General features: G+C 35.7%; 1 protein-coding gene across 4 annotated transcripts in view; it reads left to right on the plus strand.

Moving 5' to 3' along the window:
• The window catches only part of PPFIA2 (PTPRF interacting protein alpha 2), a 501565-nt gene that overhangs the window by 477938 nt on the left and 6401 nt on the right, over positions 1-17226 (plus strand). For 2 of the 4 annotated variants that reach the window (XM_040234485.1, XM_040234487.1), the window contains exons 25-29: positions 1059-1088; positions 3089-3282; positions 7908-8005; positions 15286-15461; positions 16549-16617. In XM_040234485.1, coding sequence (XP_040090419.1) covers positions 1059-1088; positions 3089-3282; positions 7908-8005; positions 15286-15461; positions 16549-16617 — 567 coding nt within the window. The remainder of the gene's footprint in view (positions 1-1058; positions 1089-3088; positions 3283-7907; positions 8006-15285; positions 15462-16548; positions 16618-17226) is intronic. The other 2 variants (XM_040234486.1, XM_040234488.1) reach the window with 1 other exon arrangement.

The raw sequence follows: 17226 nt of genomic DNA on the forward strand, positions 1-17226 counted from the left end.
ATTGTCATAATGTGGTTAATGTGAGTTTGTGACGTGCAAACAAGTAATCAAGAATTTAATAATATTTATCTATTTCACGACATTGGAAATGTGTTATAGCAAATATCACTTAAAACTTAGCATATTCCCAGATAATGCATGTTACCAAACCCAATTAAATTTGTAATAGAATGTATAGATTGAACATCCTTTTGAAATGCAATCATTTAGCTTCTTGTACTTACCCAATCTCAGATACAGAGCTTCACCCCCAATAACCCCCATGAAAAATGTTCATTTTTTAAAATTATTAAAAGTCCATGCTTAAAGAAATTCATGGTGACTCATAATTGTTAGCTTTTAAAAATACAATATTACGTATAGTCATTTCTCATTTAAAGTAGCAAAGTTGGGCATGCCATGCATTTTATTATGAGCAACTTATTTTTAATTTAATGTCCTTTTCATTTTATTCATTTGAAATTGATTATTTAGCTTATGATGAATAAAAATGCCAATGTTGTTTACTAATTACATTTTTACTTTAGCTTGTTGTACTTGGTCTTTTCTTATTGAGTTTTGTTTGTTGCTGCTTGTTGTTGAGACCCATTTCATTACCACAAAGGTTAGATGGAAGGATACAGTTCCTTTGTCCACCCCGTTAATTTACTTTGCCCAGGATTTCTCCATCATATGTATATACACACATTTGTGCATTGTAAATTTGTACGTATATAATAAAAAAAATTTTATTATAACTTATTATGAAAAATCCCACAGTTTTAAGAATCAAAAAGGTTTGGAATGTCCAGATGAAATGTATCATGAAAATTCCCTATGTCACATGTGTGTATTTAATTAGCCTAAATTAGAAATTACATAGGTACCCTCGTAGTCACCCTTGAACTCCTCAGTGGATTGCTGTGGATCTCAATAAGGATTGTGTATTTATTTGCCTGTGTCCAAGTTAACATTTTAATAGCAAAACAATTTTACTTCTACTGGAAAAAAATTTACTGTATCAAGTTGAGATTAATTTATATTTATCTGCTTTATTAATCATTTCCTGCTGCTAACAGAAAGAATCTGAGGAAGGAAGCTGGGCCCAGGTAGGAAATTCATATGCTTTAAAACAGTATCATTTAGTAGGCTATGAATATATAAAGTAAGAAAACTGTATGTCATAATATACTATAAATCTTCACTTAGTTTAAGATTAGCTTAATCGTGTATTCAACTTTATTATGTTTAACACTATATAGGTCTTTTTAAATCACCACATTTTGCAATCAAGAGGATGACTGTCATTTTACACCTGGTCTCTTTTGAAAGGAAAATTTCCTTTCTCCTTTAAAAGAACCACAACTTAAACTTCTTGGAAATCGCCCTCTGAATATAGTTAATCAGGAATCATTTATGTTGGATGTAAGGGGAAGAGGAGAGATTTCAAAAAAATTGTTTGGAACCCCCTATTCTTTAGGTGGCACTAGTAGTAAAGAATCCATCTGCCGATGCAGGAGATGCGAGAGACATGGGTTCAATCCCTGGGTCAGGAAGATCCCTTCAAGGAGGCAATGGCAACCCACCCCAGTATTCTTGAGAAACCCCACGGAAGCGGAGCCTGCAAGGCCATGGTCCTTGGGGTCACACACAGTAGGACACGAGTGAATGAGCACACACGAGCTTTATAGTATAATGGAAAGTGTGTGAGAAACGGAGTTGGAGGCACATGGGTTAGCTTTGCAACTGCACATCAGAAGTCACTCCCCTTTATTGAGATGGCTTTATGAGCCAAACATCTGTAATGTGAAGATACATATATGTTTGTAGAGAAGTTATTCCTTTTTCAACATTTCTGCACTATACTACTAAACTAAAAGAATTAATGTGTTATAGGTAATATGATTCAAACTTTGTATGAAAAATTTCGGTAGTTACTACTAGGACCTTGCTGCTGTTGCTGTTTAGTCGCTCAGTCATGTCCAGCTTTTTGTACCCTCGTGGACTGCAGCAGGCCAGGCTCCTCTGTTCATTGGATTTCCCAGGCAAGAATGTTGGAACGGGTTGCCATTTCCTTCTCCAGGGCATCTGCCTGACCCAGGGATTGAACCCGCGTCTCCTGTGTCTCTTGCACTGCAAGCCCATCCTTTACCACTGAGCCACCAGGAAAGCCCAGATACTACTAGTACCTACATTTAGTAAATTAGGGTTGCATTAGGTTTTTATTTTGGTAAGCATTCCATTTTTTAAGAACACACAAAATAAGAGGAACACCTCAATTTTAATGAGAAACACACGTTCTAACTGTGACTTTGATAAGGATCTGAATGGAAAATATTGTCAAATTAATCGAGAGTAATAATTCTTTTTAAAAATTGCTTTAGTGGTGATGGTTAATTTGGGTTTTACTTTTGACTTTTACAAACAGTGTTTGGTAAGATCAGTTTATATTGTTATATTAAAGAATTAGATTATATTTTACCTTTTTGGTTGTGCTCTGATTCTTTAATGACAAAGTCTATATTGACTGATACCTATAAAAGATTGCATCAATTCTTATAGAGTACTGGTTGCATGCTTCACTAGGTAACAGCAGAGGCCACATAAAGCTTCAGCATTCTGCCCTCCAGCCTTGTGGCTCCTTTCTCTCTTCATTTACTGAGGTTTCTGCTTTCACATCAAGATTTGGCATTACACCACAGCAATATAACAGTAGCACTGAAGAGAAGGAAATGGTGGCATACTGGCTGACAGATAAAGATAAAATAAGTTGAATTAAATCTATCTATACAAAGTAAGGATCTTTCAGCTCAGCACTTGTTTATATCATTCATTTTAACTTTTGAATTTAAAATGTATTTTGTATAAAATGTAATTCCTTTTGAGAAAACAAAGTGAGCATAATCATTCACTGTAAGCAAGGACCCTGTAGGCAAGGACCCAGACTTCCACTTTGTACAAAATAAATCCGATTTAGAGGCTAAATATTATTTCTGCTTCATTTCAATACATAAAAGAATTAAATATCAATTAAAATGATAGCCCATATCCTCCAATTACCATCTCATTTTATTGGTTAAGAAACTTGACTGCTATAAAACAATTCTAGTGTCCGGTTTTTCTACAGACCCTGGCATATGGAGATATGAACCATGAATGGATTGGAAACGAATGGCTTCCCAGCCTGGGGTTACCTCAGTACAGAAGTTATTTTATGGAATGCTTGGTAGATGCAAGAATGCTAGATCACCTAACAAAAAAAGATCTCCGCGTCCATTTAAAAATGGTGGATAGTTTCCATCGGTAGGTTTTAGTTTTTTTATGAGATAATTTAAGTGAAAAGGTAATTAATGTATATATTACTAGAACATAGAGAGATATTTAAGAAATATAGAGTGTGTACTCTGAAACATCTGTGTACATCTACTTGGCAAAAATATATTCATGTAATAAGTTGCAGGGACTGTCTAATGTAGAGCTGGGTGCATATTACATGCCCCAAATTTACAGAATTAGACAGTACTAAATTCTCATCTAGTGTGGATCTTTTCTCCCTGCTAAATATTTAGGAAATTTCATGTTTGCAACTTGAATCTATGTGTTCATTGTAGAAAAATATTTATTAAGAATACATTCATCAGTTTCAACTATAGATATATGTAATTATAAATAACAGGGTTGTGCTAGAAAAAATTTTGAGAAGGAATTCTCCTCTGAAAAACATGTTTGTTTTTATATAAATCTTTCAGTGCTCTTGCTTATTTGTGCATTAATTTTCAGGGAAAAAACACTGAATAGGACCTGAGACAGTGGTAAGAACACAGAGAAGAAAATTGCTGTGATTAAAAAAATGAAAATTCTTTTTTCAAGTTGTTTATTATTCAGGGGGTAGAAAAACACTTCTTATAGTACCATGTCATAAATGTTATGTTATAGCCTGATCTCTTTGTAAGTCATCTGAAAAACTGTCAGTTGTATTATGATCATTTTATATATAATTACAGTAAATTAATAAATATAAATCTAGACAATTTGGCAAACTGTTTGCTCACATCCTGTCCAACATTTAATTAATGACTGAAATTAAAATAGTATAAAAATCATTTATGTTAATGACATACAGTTAGGATAAAGAGATAATAATTGAGATTCTTCAGTCAAATTTATCAAAATATTTTGAATTTTAACAGTTGTTGACACTATTGATTAAATTTAGTAGAGATAAATATAATACCATTTTTAAAAACCATTAAAATGCTGGATTGGGAATTCATTACTTAAAAGCAGTTCAAGCGAAAAATATGTTATTTATAGTTGACACAAAAGTCTCAGTTCTGGTTAATGGCTTGACAAGGCATATCTGTACTGTGTCTATTGGCAGGCACAATAAAAGTTCTGCTACATGGTGAGATGATGATAAGAAACTATTCATTTATGGATATTAAACTGATAGAGTGGTAGAAGTCTAGGGGAAAGGAAGGAATTAAATTTAGCTTGGAAAGGGAAGAATTCAGATAAATTTACTTATGTTTTAACATATGTGATAGAAGAAGAATATTTGCTCTCTTGAACATACACTTTCCTACTTCAAATAGGTGTAGATTATAGAGTGAGTGATTTGTGTCCAATAGAAAAAAACTTTGTATCACTGTTGCCCTCTAGCACACATTGTGAGGTAGTGAGTTCTCTGTCATTGAATGTTTCAGTTCAGTTCAGTTCAGTCGCTCAGTCGTGTCCTACTCTTTGCGACCCCATGAATTGTAGCACGCCAGGCCTCCCTGTCCATCACCATCTCCCAGAGTTCATTCAGACTCACGTCCATCTAGTCGGTGATGCCATCCAGCCATCTCATCCTCTGTCGTCCCCTTCTCCTCCTGCCCCCAATCCCTCCCAGCATCAAAGTCTTTTCCAATGAGTCAACTCTTCGCACGAGGTGGCCAAAGTACTGGAGTTTCAGCTTCAGCATCATTCCTTCCAAAGAAATCCCAGGCCTGATCTCCTTCAGAAAGGACTGGTTGGATCTCCTTGCAGTCCAAGGGACTCTCAGGAGTCTTCTCCAACACCACAGCTCAAAAGCATCAATTCTTTGGTGCTCAGCTTTTTCACAGTCCAACTCTCACATCCATACTGACCACAGGAAAAACCATAGCCTTGACTAGACGGCCATTTGTTGGCAAAGTAATGTCTCTGCTTTTGAATATGCTATCTAGGTTGGTCATAACTTTCCTTCCAAGGAGTAAGCGTCTTTCAATTTCATGGCTGTAGTCACCATCTGCAGTGATTTTGAAGCCCCCCAAAATAAAGTCTGACACTGTTTCCACTGTTTCCCCATCTATTTCCCATGAAGATGCCATGATTTCATTTTCTGAATGTTGAGCTTACGCCAACTTTTTCACTCTCCTCTTTCACTTTCATCAACAGGCTTTTTAGTTCCTCTTCACTTTCTGCCATAAAGGTGGTGTCATCTGCATATCTGAGGTTATTGAGATTTCTCCCGGCAATCTTGATTCCAGCTTGTGCTTCTTCCAGCGCAGCGTTTTTCATGATGTATTCTGCATATAAGTTAAATAAGCAGGGTGACAATATACAGCCTTGATGTACTCCTTTTCCTATTTGGAACCAGTCTGTTGTTCCATGTCCCGTTCTAACTGTTGCTTCCTGACCTGCATATAGGTTTCTCAAGAGGCAGTTTTGTGTAGTTGCAATAGATTTTTGAATACTAGAATTTCTGCTGACACACTTATCTGTTTTGTATTCTTCAGTAGATCAATTTTAGTTATTATTATTATAATATAAATGGTTAATCCAGTGATCAGGCTTTTTTTTTTTTTAATCAACATTGTTAATTGGCCGTAGCCCAATAAAACATGTTTTGGGTGTTAAAAAATATTTCAGAGAAATCAAAATTACTCAAATGGCAGAGTTCTTGTTTGTCCTGAGCTCTGACTTAAAGCAGGTAGTACTTGGCTGCATATGACAACCCACTGTCTTTATAGCTCAGTTTGCCATCTGTCAGACATTGTTATAAAAATATATATATATCCCCTTTACAGCACAATTTTACGTGACATATGAAAGTTTGGCAGAAATTAGGCAAAGAACCACTGGTTTAACCTCAAGCTGGCTAATGTCTATGATGGTTTTCACATCAGTATTATCTGGTATCCACTGAATTAGTTTAGTTGGGCTAACATAACCAAATACCACAGATCTGTGGCTTAAACAACAGAAATTTACTTTCTTAAAGTTCTGGAATCTAGAAAACAAAGTGTCAGCATTGTTGGTTTCTTTACCTTGACTTGCAGAGAGCTGCTTTCTCATTGTGTGCACACATGGTCTTCCCTGTGTATGAATATGTCCCAGTTCTCTCTGTGTTCCAAATTTTCTCTTCTGTCAGGACACTGGTCTTACTGGATTAGGGCCTACCCTGATGTCCTTATTTTATCTTAATTACCTCTCTTAAGACCTGATCTACAATTACAGTCACATTCTGAAGTAGTGTGGTTTAGGGCTTCAACACGAGAATTTGGGGGAATACAATTCATCCAATAGTAGCAATTAATGTAGATTTTTTTTCATTTTCCTCTGATTCTGAACTATATGAATTCAGCATTGTTTTATGAAAAAATGCAGGGCTTAGAATTGCATCCAGCACGTAAGAGTAGCCTGGCCAGTGTGTTGTGTCTAAGTGAAGTGAGGTGAAAGTCACTAAGTCATCTCCAACTGTTTGTGACCCCATGGACTACAGCCCACCAGGTTCCTGTCCATGGGATTTCCCAGGCAAGAATTCTAGAGTGGGCTGCCATTTCCTTCTCCAGTGTATGTCTTTGTCTATAATTCTAAACATTTAAGAAATCACTAATAATCAGTGTTCTTCATTCCTGAGGCCTAGAGATTCTTTCTACCTATTATACTCTTTCATAACCTTTATATATAGTATCACTAAGTCTTCTTTCTTCTCTTCAAACATCCCTGGGTTTTGGATTTTCTTTTCATGCTTTTCATTGTCTTTATTGTGACCATTATTTTGACAGCACTGATTCCTCAACTTGTTCCCTGTTACCTAGAATTACCTATTTTTCCCAACTCCTGTTTTGCTATCAGATTAATTCCTTCTTAAATCAAAACCTTTCATGTTTTTCTCCTTTGAAAATTGTCTAGTAATTTTCTGTCACCTTGATGTGTCCCACATTATTCTGAATGCACACTTTTCTTATTGTAACTCCATTCTCCACGTGAAATCACATTCCTCCTTATTTCCTGACATGGATTCTCAACTCTGGACAGTGGGTCTCACTATCACCATATATTTAATATTTCATCAGCAATCCTATGTTCATGGGGCCCCCTAATCTTTCTCTGCTTGATCTTTAAGGATCAGTTTTTTGTGCATCCACAATATCTTTTCCATAGGGAATTCCATTGTTTGTTGACTTTTTCCTTTCACATACTTCTCTATCACTTAGAGCTGGTGGCTATTTATTTTATTTGCTTCTATATGTTAATACTTTACTTACTCATATTTGTATATTATTCTTCTCATCATGAAAAAGAAGGTAACCATTTCCTATAAATTCCTTCTTGACTCCATAATAGTGACTCTCTTTAAGTTATTTTCAAATTAGTAAGATGTTCATTTGTCTTCAAACACTTTAAAATAGCTTAACAGAAAACAAAAATGTAGATGAACAACAAAATCCAAGATTATTTTAAGACTATGCTTAGTTTATTTCAAAAATACTTTCTTTACTCTTTAGAAACACTGAGTGCTTAAAATAACTATAATTTTATTTCCCTATAATCCTAAATAATTTAATTACAGATATAACATTAACATATTGTCGAAGAAGTAAGACATAGTGTTGACTATGCTTAATCATCTACTGAGTAATCTCACTCTGTTTTCTCCTTTTTTAAAAAAATAACAGAACAAGTTTACAGTATGGAATTATGTGCTTAAAAAGGTTGAATTATGACAGAAAAGAACTAGAAAGAAGACGAGAAGCAAGCCAACATGAAATAAAAGGTACTATGTCTTCCTTTCATACCAAATCATAAGTCTTTCTTTGGGGGGGATTTTTTTTTTTCATTTTTATGAACGTAAAATGTTGTATGCATTACAACTGTCATTAAATAACATAAATATTCAAGTAGAAATATCATCATTTGTTTTTCATAACTTTTCTGATTAAAACTCAGAAAGGGATATCATCACTATATAAGATAGATATCCCATTGGGGGCATATTTTTGATTTTCTGAATTGAGGTCTATTCCTCTGAACCTATTAATTATACATTCTGTTTATCCTACAGATGCCTCCACATAGCTATTTTTGTCAAACTTTTAATAGAACCTTCTCATTATGATTCAGAGAAACATGGTATATAATTTATTTATAGCAGTTCATCTTTGACTTGTATCATTTGATTTTATTTCAGTGCCCAGAGATTTTATTTCTGTAAGACGTATAAATTATATAGGAATTTTTATATAGAAGTTACAGAGGGATTTTTCCCCTATGAGACTAGTTCACTAATAATTTTAACTAGAAATGATTTTAGAAAGATTACTGGCTGCTGCAACTAATATTTGTATGAAAATATTTGATTTGAATTATAAGAAAAGACTGTAACAGACTTATTAGAAAAGTACTGTATTTAGTAATTGACCTTTAAACATTGAGATATACCTTAGTATACAGAGGAAAGAACTGTATAAAAAGAACAACATGTTAGGTCTTACACTTGTTAGAGACCACTTTATTTTTATTATTGTTGTTGTTGAAGGAAATTTTAATGACTTGATATAAGATATAAGTTATCTATAGGACTTTGGGGGGTGGAAATCATGTCCTTTTATGTCTATTTTTAATGGAAAAAAGGCTCAAAATATTTGAAAAAAAATTTGAGTATAAGCAAAATGAACTCCGTATAAGTTATTATTTGTTTGCTATTTCCTGGGAGTTTATATTTAAAAGCATTTCATTGAATTCAGTGTCTGTAATTAATTGTTAAAAGTTAGGCATGAGTTTGTTGTTATTGTCACTGCCTTTAGGGCTTACTTTAGATATGAAAACAGTATGTATTACATGTTATCTATCTTCCCATATTAAAGTTTAGTACTGTTTTATTCTTTAAGATGTTAGACTTATGTAGTTTTCATTTGTAATGAGCATTATCAGAAATTACTTTTACCTTTGGCAGTTCTTTGACAGTACATTAGTTATAGTAAAATGGGTCTGAATGCCTGTGAAGGTGATTGATTAAAAATATTTTTTGATAAATGGTTCATTGGAGACTAGACAGACACAATGGATTTCTTGTAACACTTCATTTGACTCATTGCTTCGGAGCAAGAAAGTGTTCTTCCATTATCAAAATTGAGTTGTTTGATTTCACTTTGTTTTGGGGACCCAGGAAATTGCAAGTTATCTTTAGACCATTGCTGTTTAGTTGAATTGAAATTTGGGGATTAATTGGCCAAGAAAGACCCCAAAAGGAAGTCTGTGCTCAAAAGATGCTTTAGCACACAAATAGACTTTACCATGGGACATGCCTTTCTGGTTTTCTTTTTGAAGCACTTTTTTCAAATTAGATTTTATTATGCTTGGTTTCACCATGGAATGCTTCAGATATAGATGTTTTTGGCACAACATCACATATTATGTTAGTACTTGGCAATTGTAAGCATAACTCTGAGAAAAACTGCCATGATTCACCATGATTATACACAGGCAACTCCATGTGTGATGTAGCTGTGAGTGAGATCATAAAAATAGCCCATTTCCTATGACTGATCTGATGACATTTACAGGAATAACTCTTGACTGTGACTAGGGGTCTCTGTTATTATCTGAAGTATTAATTAACCTTGACCTTAATAAACAGCTTTCTGAAGTGAAGAGACCATGCGCATATCAAGGATCTACAAGCATTTAATTTGTTGCTAGGAAACCGTCAACACTGATCTCTAGCCATTTATTGTTTAGGTCAAGAGGATCCTTACAAAGTTTTAAAGTCAGAGCGTAAGTTTTGCTTCAAAACAGATTATAGAAGGGATCTAATTTACAAAATTAAAAACAAAGAAACTATGATGTTCTGAAGAAGAGAATTTGGGATTAGTATCTTATTTACCTTGAGCCTGTAAATAAATGGATTATTTTATATTTATTATTTCATAAACAGCTACAGTTATGTTAATGGAATTTTTGATAGACATATATTTATATAAATATGGTAACTATATATGTCATAGACTAACAAAACATAAACCCAGCTCTAGAAAAGAATGCTTTCTATTTACAAATTTGTTTAGCATAAAGAGAACTCGACATTTTTGTTGAACCGTTGTGCCATTAGTAAAAATAATTACAGAACTGTTACTGCCAACCATACATACCTACCCAACTTTTGAAGTACAGTGTGGTATAATCAGTAGATAGGACTATAGTAACTGATTAAATGTAACCAAAATATAATACCATCAACTTACATCCTGTTTTCTGAGGTCTAACACCTCAATGGAAAAAGTTAACGAACACAGAGGAACACATATACTTTAGGACTGACCCAGGGAGACCCAGTGAATATACATAATATAAAATGTCCTTAGATAGTAAAGATTATTACTGAAGTCCTTTGCTTTGCTGAAGTCATGGGGAAAGAGTGAGTTAGAATTCTGAGACAATAAACATCCTACTTCCTGAAGAAATTCATTCTGCCTGGGCTGGAGCAAGATATAGTACAGTGATTCTGAAAAGCGGGCATTTTGAGTCTTTCCTCACATGTTTCTCATTAAACCAAATCCAAGAGACTCTTAGGGGCTTTGTTTTGAAGATTGTTTGCTTGAAGATTGTTCAAGCCACAATAGGAGTTAAGTAGAGGTATGTGAGGTAGATATGCCTTCCAGATTCACATGCAAATACTTGACCATCACCGTGGATTGGCAGAGACAAACTAATCTGAGGATTGGCAGAGAAACTAATCTGAGGAATGTCTACTTCTGACTATAAGTAGAATACATTCAATCAGATCAATCTTCAACCAAGAACAAGTAGAAAAACTAGGTCAATCGAGAAATAGCTATTTGAAGGCAGCAGGAAGCAACTAAGACACACAAGCCTTAAGAGGCCATGATCTTGAGAAACAGAGAAATGTGTCGAGAGGTAAGCCTGTGGCACTGGGTGTTTTAAATGGTGAGAGTGGGTATTTATTTAGCAATATCTGCTAACATTAAATGTATGTATATAACATGACATCAGTTCTATCATTTGCTACTCAATAGCTATATATATATTCACAATATACACCAAAATACATAAATAACAGTGTTCAAGGCAGCACTATTCTTAACCCACAGTAGAATCCACATTTCCATCAACAGTAGAGTGGATCCATCGTGGCACAATCATACAATGGAATATTAAATAGCAATGAAAATAACCATAGCATGGGTGAACTATTGAGTGAAAGACACAGACACAAAAATCCATGTCGCACGATTTCATTTATAAAAAGCTAAGAAATCAGACAAATCTAATCTGTGGTGAGAACAGTCAGAATACTGTTACCATTGGAGTGAGTATAGTGACTGAGAAAGGACATGAAGGCCTGGTGCTGAGGTATCACTCTACTGCTTTAATATTATACAAGAAATCCTAAATTTGGTTATTAATTAATGTATTATACAAATTAGTATAATGTTTCTGAAATTAATGTATAAATACCCCCACACACACACATTAAAAGAAAATAATATTAAGATTTTTGCAGATAATTTGGGATATAAGCAGTTGAATATTTCTCAAAGTATTCTTTATAGCTTTCGTGAATAAGGTATAAATTTCACTCAGAAAGAAAAAAAATAGAAGTAAGTAAGGAAAACTTATTTTTACTGTAATAGTAACTATGGGCTTTATTTCCCTTTCTACAGGATTGAGAAAAACTTTTTTTTTTTCCTCATTTCCCCTAAGTTCTTAAAATATCTTTATTTTCAATGAAACATTCTGGTACTTCTATTTGGATGTATTTCTGTCACTTATAATGAAAGAAAATGAGGAAAAAGTGATAAAACTTTTGATATGTTTTGATACTTTGATATGTTTTGGTCCAAATAAATGTGTACCTAATATTTTTCTCTAAAGGTTTTAGTTTTAGAAAATAAATTTCAAAGTATTTTGTACCTCAGTAAAATACTGCTTTTCAACCTAAAACGAAAAAAAAAAATGATGACTTGAGAGTCATTGATTTTTGGATTAATATGTAATTGAGAAATAGTGGGTTGACAAAATAGTAAGGTAAGTATTAAACTATTCAGTGTCTGTTCTATCTTATTCTGACTTATTGCTTCAGATGAAAAAAAAGTTTCTTCTAGTATATAAGTAATAATTAGGGAGTAGTTTGAAAACCACTCTGATGAAGAACCATATTAAACTTTCATCTTGCTCTCTTGACAGAGAGCTGTATATTGACACAAATAAGAAATGTCCTCAGTTCAGTAAATTCAGTCATTCAGTCATGTCCGATTCTTTGCGAACCGCTGGACTGCAGCACGCCAGGCTTCCCCATCCATCACCAACTCCCGGAGCGTACTCAAACTCTTGTCCATCAAGTCAGTGATGTTATCCAACCATCTCATCCTGTCATCCCCTTCTCCTCCTGCCTTCAATCTTTCCCAGCATCAAGGTCTTTTCTAGTGAATCAGTTTTCACATCAGGTGGCTAAAGTATTGGCGTTTCAGCTTTAGCATCAGTCCTTCCAATGAAGGTTCAGGACTGATTTCCTTTAGACTGGATCTCCTTACAGTCCAAGGGACTCTCAAGAGTCTTCTCCAACACTACAGTTCAAAAGCATCAATTTTTGGTGCTCAGCTTTCTTTATAGTCCAACTCACATCCATACATGACTATTTGAAAAACCATAGCTTTGACTTTGTCGACCTTTGTTGGCAAAGTACTGTCTCTGCTTTTGAATATGCTGTCTAGCTTGGTCACAGTTTTTCTTCCAAGGAGCAAGCATCTTTTAATTTCATGGCTGCAATCACCATCTGCAGTGGTTCTGGAGCCCCCCAAAATAAAGTCTGACACTGTTTCCACTGTTTCCCCATCTATTTGCCATGAAGTGATGGGACCAGATGCCTTGATCTGTTTTCTGAATGTTGAGTTTTAATCCAATGTTTTCATTCTCCTCTTTCACTTTCATCAAGAGGCTCTTTAGTTTTTCTTCACTTTCTTCCATAAGGGTGGTATCATCTGCATATCTGAGGTTATTGATATTTCTCCTGGTAATACTGATCCCAGCTTGTGCTTCATCCAGCCTGGCATTTCTCATGATGTACTCTGCATAAAAGTTAAATAAGCAGAGTGACAATATGCAGCCTTGATGTACTTCTTTCCCCATTTGGAACTAGTCTGTTGTTCCATGTCCAGTTCTAACTGTTGCTTCCTGACCTGCATACAGATTTCTCAAGAAGAATCTCTTGAAGAATTGTCAACAGTTTGTTATGATCCACACAGTCAAAGTCTTTGGCATAATCAATAAAGCAGATGTTTTTCTGGAATTCTCTTGCTTTTTACATGATCCAGTGGATGTTGGCAATTTGATTACTGGTTCCTCTGCCTTCTCTAAATCCAGCTTGAACATCTGGAAGTTCACAGTTCACATGCTGTTGAAGTCTGACTTGGAGAATTTTGAGCATTACTTTGCTAGGGTGTGAGATGAGTGCAATTGTGCAGAAGTTTGAATTCTTTGGCATTGCCTTTCTTTGGGATTGGAATGAAAATTGACCTTTTCCAGACTTGAAGTCAATGCTGAGTTTTCCAAATTTGCTGGCATATTGAGTGCGGCACTCTCACAGACTCATCTTTTAGGATTTGAAATAGCTCAACTGGAATTCTATCACCTCCACTAGCTATGTTCATAGTGATGTTTCCTAAGGCCCACTTGACTTCGCAATCCAGGATGTCTGGCTCTAGGTGAGTGATCTTTCTCCTGGTAATATTGATCCCAGCTTGTGCTTCATCCAGCCTGGCATTTCTCATGATGTACTCTGCATAAAAGTTAAATAAGCAGAGTGACAATATGCAGCCTTGATGTACTTCTTTCCCCATCTGTTTGGTTATCTGGGTCATAAAGATCTTTTTTGTACAGTTCTGTGTATTCTTGCCACCTCTTCTTAATAATGAGTGTAGCAGTGTGTGTATGGGACCTTTGGAAGGAGGTCGCCATTATCTTCACTACCTCCACCATAGTTTGGCCTCAGGTCAAACAACAGGGAGGAAACACAGCCCCACCCATCAAACAGAAAATTGGATTAAAGATTTACTGAGCATGGCCATGCCCATCAGAACAAGAGCCAGTTTCCCCCTCAGTCTCTCCCATCAGGAAGCTTCCATGAACCTCTTATTCTTCTCCATCAGAGAGCAGACACACTGAAAACCACAGCCATGGAAAACTAACCAATCTGATCACACAGACCACAGCCTTGTCTAACTCAATGAAACTATGAGCCATGCCGTGTGGGGCCACCTAAGACGGATGGGTCATGGTGGAGAGGTCTGACACAATGTGGTCCACTGGAGAAGGGAATGGCAAACCACTTCAGTATTCTTGCCTTGAGAACCCCATGAACAGTATGAAAAGACAAAATGAAAGGATACTGAAAGATGAACTCTCCAGGTCAGTAGGTGCCCAGTATGCTACTGGATATCGGTGAAGAAATAACTCCAGAAAGAATAAAGAGACAGAGCCCAAGCAAAAACAACACCCAGTTGTGAATGTAACTGCTGATGGAAGTAAAGTCTGATGCTGTGAAGAGCAATATTGCCTAGGAACCTGGAATGTTATGTCCATGAATCAAGGCAAATTGTAAGTGCTCAAACAGGAGATGGCAAGAGTGAACATCGACATTTTAGGAATCAGTGAACTAAAACGGACTGGAATGGGAGAATTTAACTCAGATGATCAAGAAATGTCCCCATCTGGTGGTAAAAGCACTGAACTTCAGACAAGACCCCTAGAGAATGAAAACAAGAAATGCTTTGAGACGTTATGTTCCACATGATGGAAATGCTCTCATTTCAGTGATAATAAGCACTCTTAAAATGACAACATTTTTCTAGGCTAAAAGTATAGTTATTCGAACAGTAAATACATGTAACACAAGGGTGCCCAGGTGCCTTAGGAAGTAGATAAAGAAGTCAGCATAAATGATGATCTGGCCAGACACCCTTGGCTCATTTTAGTTAGCAGGTTTTTTATTTATTATGCAAAATACCGAAGCCTAAAATATTGCACCTCTTTTCCTAGATGTGCTGGTGTGGAGCAATGATCGTGTTATTCGCTGGATACAAGCAATTGGACTTCGAGAATATGCAAATAATATTCTTGAAAGTGGTGTGCACGGCTCACTTATAGCCCTGGATGAGAACTTTGACTACAGCAGCTTAGCTTTATTACTACAGATTCCAACACAGAACACCCAGGCAAGCCCCTCTGTGCTGTAGTTGTGCTGTGTCCTAGCTTATATTAAGTGAGAGTGAATGTCACTCCATCATGTCCAACTCTTTGCGACCCCATGGACTACAGTCCATGGAATTCTCCAGGCCAGAATACTGGAGTGGGTAGCCGTTCCCTTCTCCAGGGAGTCTTCCCAACCCAGGGATCGAACCGGTCTCCCACATTGCAGGCGGATTCTTTACCAGCTGAGCCACCACGGAAGCTGTATATAAGGACAAAGTAAACTTTTAGAAAAAAAAAACAAAAGTTGGCTGTGTATTCATGATTCTTAATGGGCATTAGCTCAACCTTTGAAATATGTCACTGGGGCTTTAATTTTAAGCTACTGGGTTTCTAGCCACAAACAGAATCATAAAATGAAGCAGCACAGGATTTAGAAGTTATGTGGTCCGCCTTCCCACCTGAATGCCAGATTCCCCCAAGCAATGTCCCTGACAGATGGCCTTTAGTCTCTGCCTCTCTGTGGGCCAGTCATTTCTATTCAGATGTCTGAATTAGATAGACAAGCGGCTTTGCTTTTTGCCAATGATTCCCAAGTCTGGGTAATTATTTGAATCACGGGAGCTCCTTAAAAATTTAAAAGAAAATCTTGCAATCTACATCACAGGCCTAAGAAATCAGATATCAAGAGAGAGGACACAGAAATCCTAATTATCTCGTTTCCCTGAGTGGTGATCCTTGGTCAGAGTTGAGAACTATCTGCATAGATTTGATAAAAGTACGGCAGTCTAACTTTACTTTCCAATTCATTTTTACATATTTCGAAGTTTACATCAAGGACTCAATTAGAAAAAGTAATAAGTGAGGTCAAACCCCTTTACCTCAGATGTTTATGTAAGGCTATGTGTCTGCTGTCCGCAGACTAAAGAAAATTGTCCTTCCTTGTGTTTATAGTTAAAATTTACAATGGCTTATATATGGAGGACAAAAAAAAAAAAAACCCTTATAAATAAAACAGGGTATTAGGATATTTTCGGAGGTAAATATAATCGCTATGATTTTTTCAAATAAAATGTGACTTCAGTGATGGTAACTGTAATTGGATGTCAACAGGCAAGGCAGATTCTCGAAAGGGAATACAATAACCTCCTGGCTCTGGGAACCGAACGGCGGCTGGATGAAGTAAGTCCTTGTCTGTCGCTCAAAAGGGGCCGTAGTGCAAACAAAATGGCTTTCAAGGACTACTGCTCAACTTAACCAGATGCTTGTATAGCCGGAGTCTAGAATTTCCTCCACTTAGATATTTGTTATTCATTTGATTTGGAAAAGAACTTTATGAATTCATGAGTATTATCATATCAGCAGTTAGAGACAGTAAGAAATAATTCATGAGTTGTAACAGCAAAATACCGTTGAGCAACATTTTTTAAATTATAAGTAATGGTAACACTAGTCGTGATAAATTCAGCTTTTTAGTAAGGAATGTGCTTATTTCTAAATACCAGTTTATCTTCACAGGAAATTTTAGGATATTTCAAGAAACAGAAAACTTGCTTTCAATAAATGGGAAGCTTTATTTTAGATATCGTTATTGTGTTTTCCTTAAAACGTATGTGTAACATTTTAAGTCATAGGAATTGAAAGCTATATTGAGTATAAGAATCTCTACACATCATATATGAATGTTTAAATGATTTGAAAATAGTAAACAGGTAAGTAGCCTCCTGAGATGAAGGAATACGGGGCCTTTATCACACTCTGTGCACTGATGAACTGTGGATTTTAACAGTC

This window comes from Oryx dammah, unplaced genomic scaffold (genome assembly GCF_014754425.2).
Source record: "Oryx dammah isolate SB20612 unplaced genomic scaffold, SCBI_Odam_1.1 HiC_scaffold_29, whole genome shotgun sequence".
Taxonomy (NCBI): Eukaryota; Metazoa; Chordata; class Mammalia; order Artiodactyla; family Bovidae; genus Oryx; species Oryx dammah.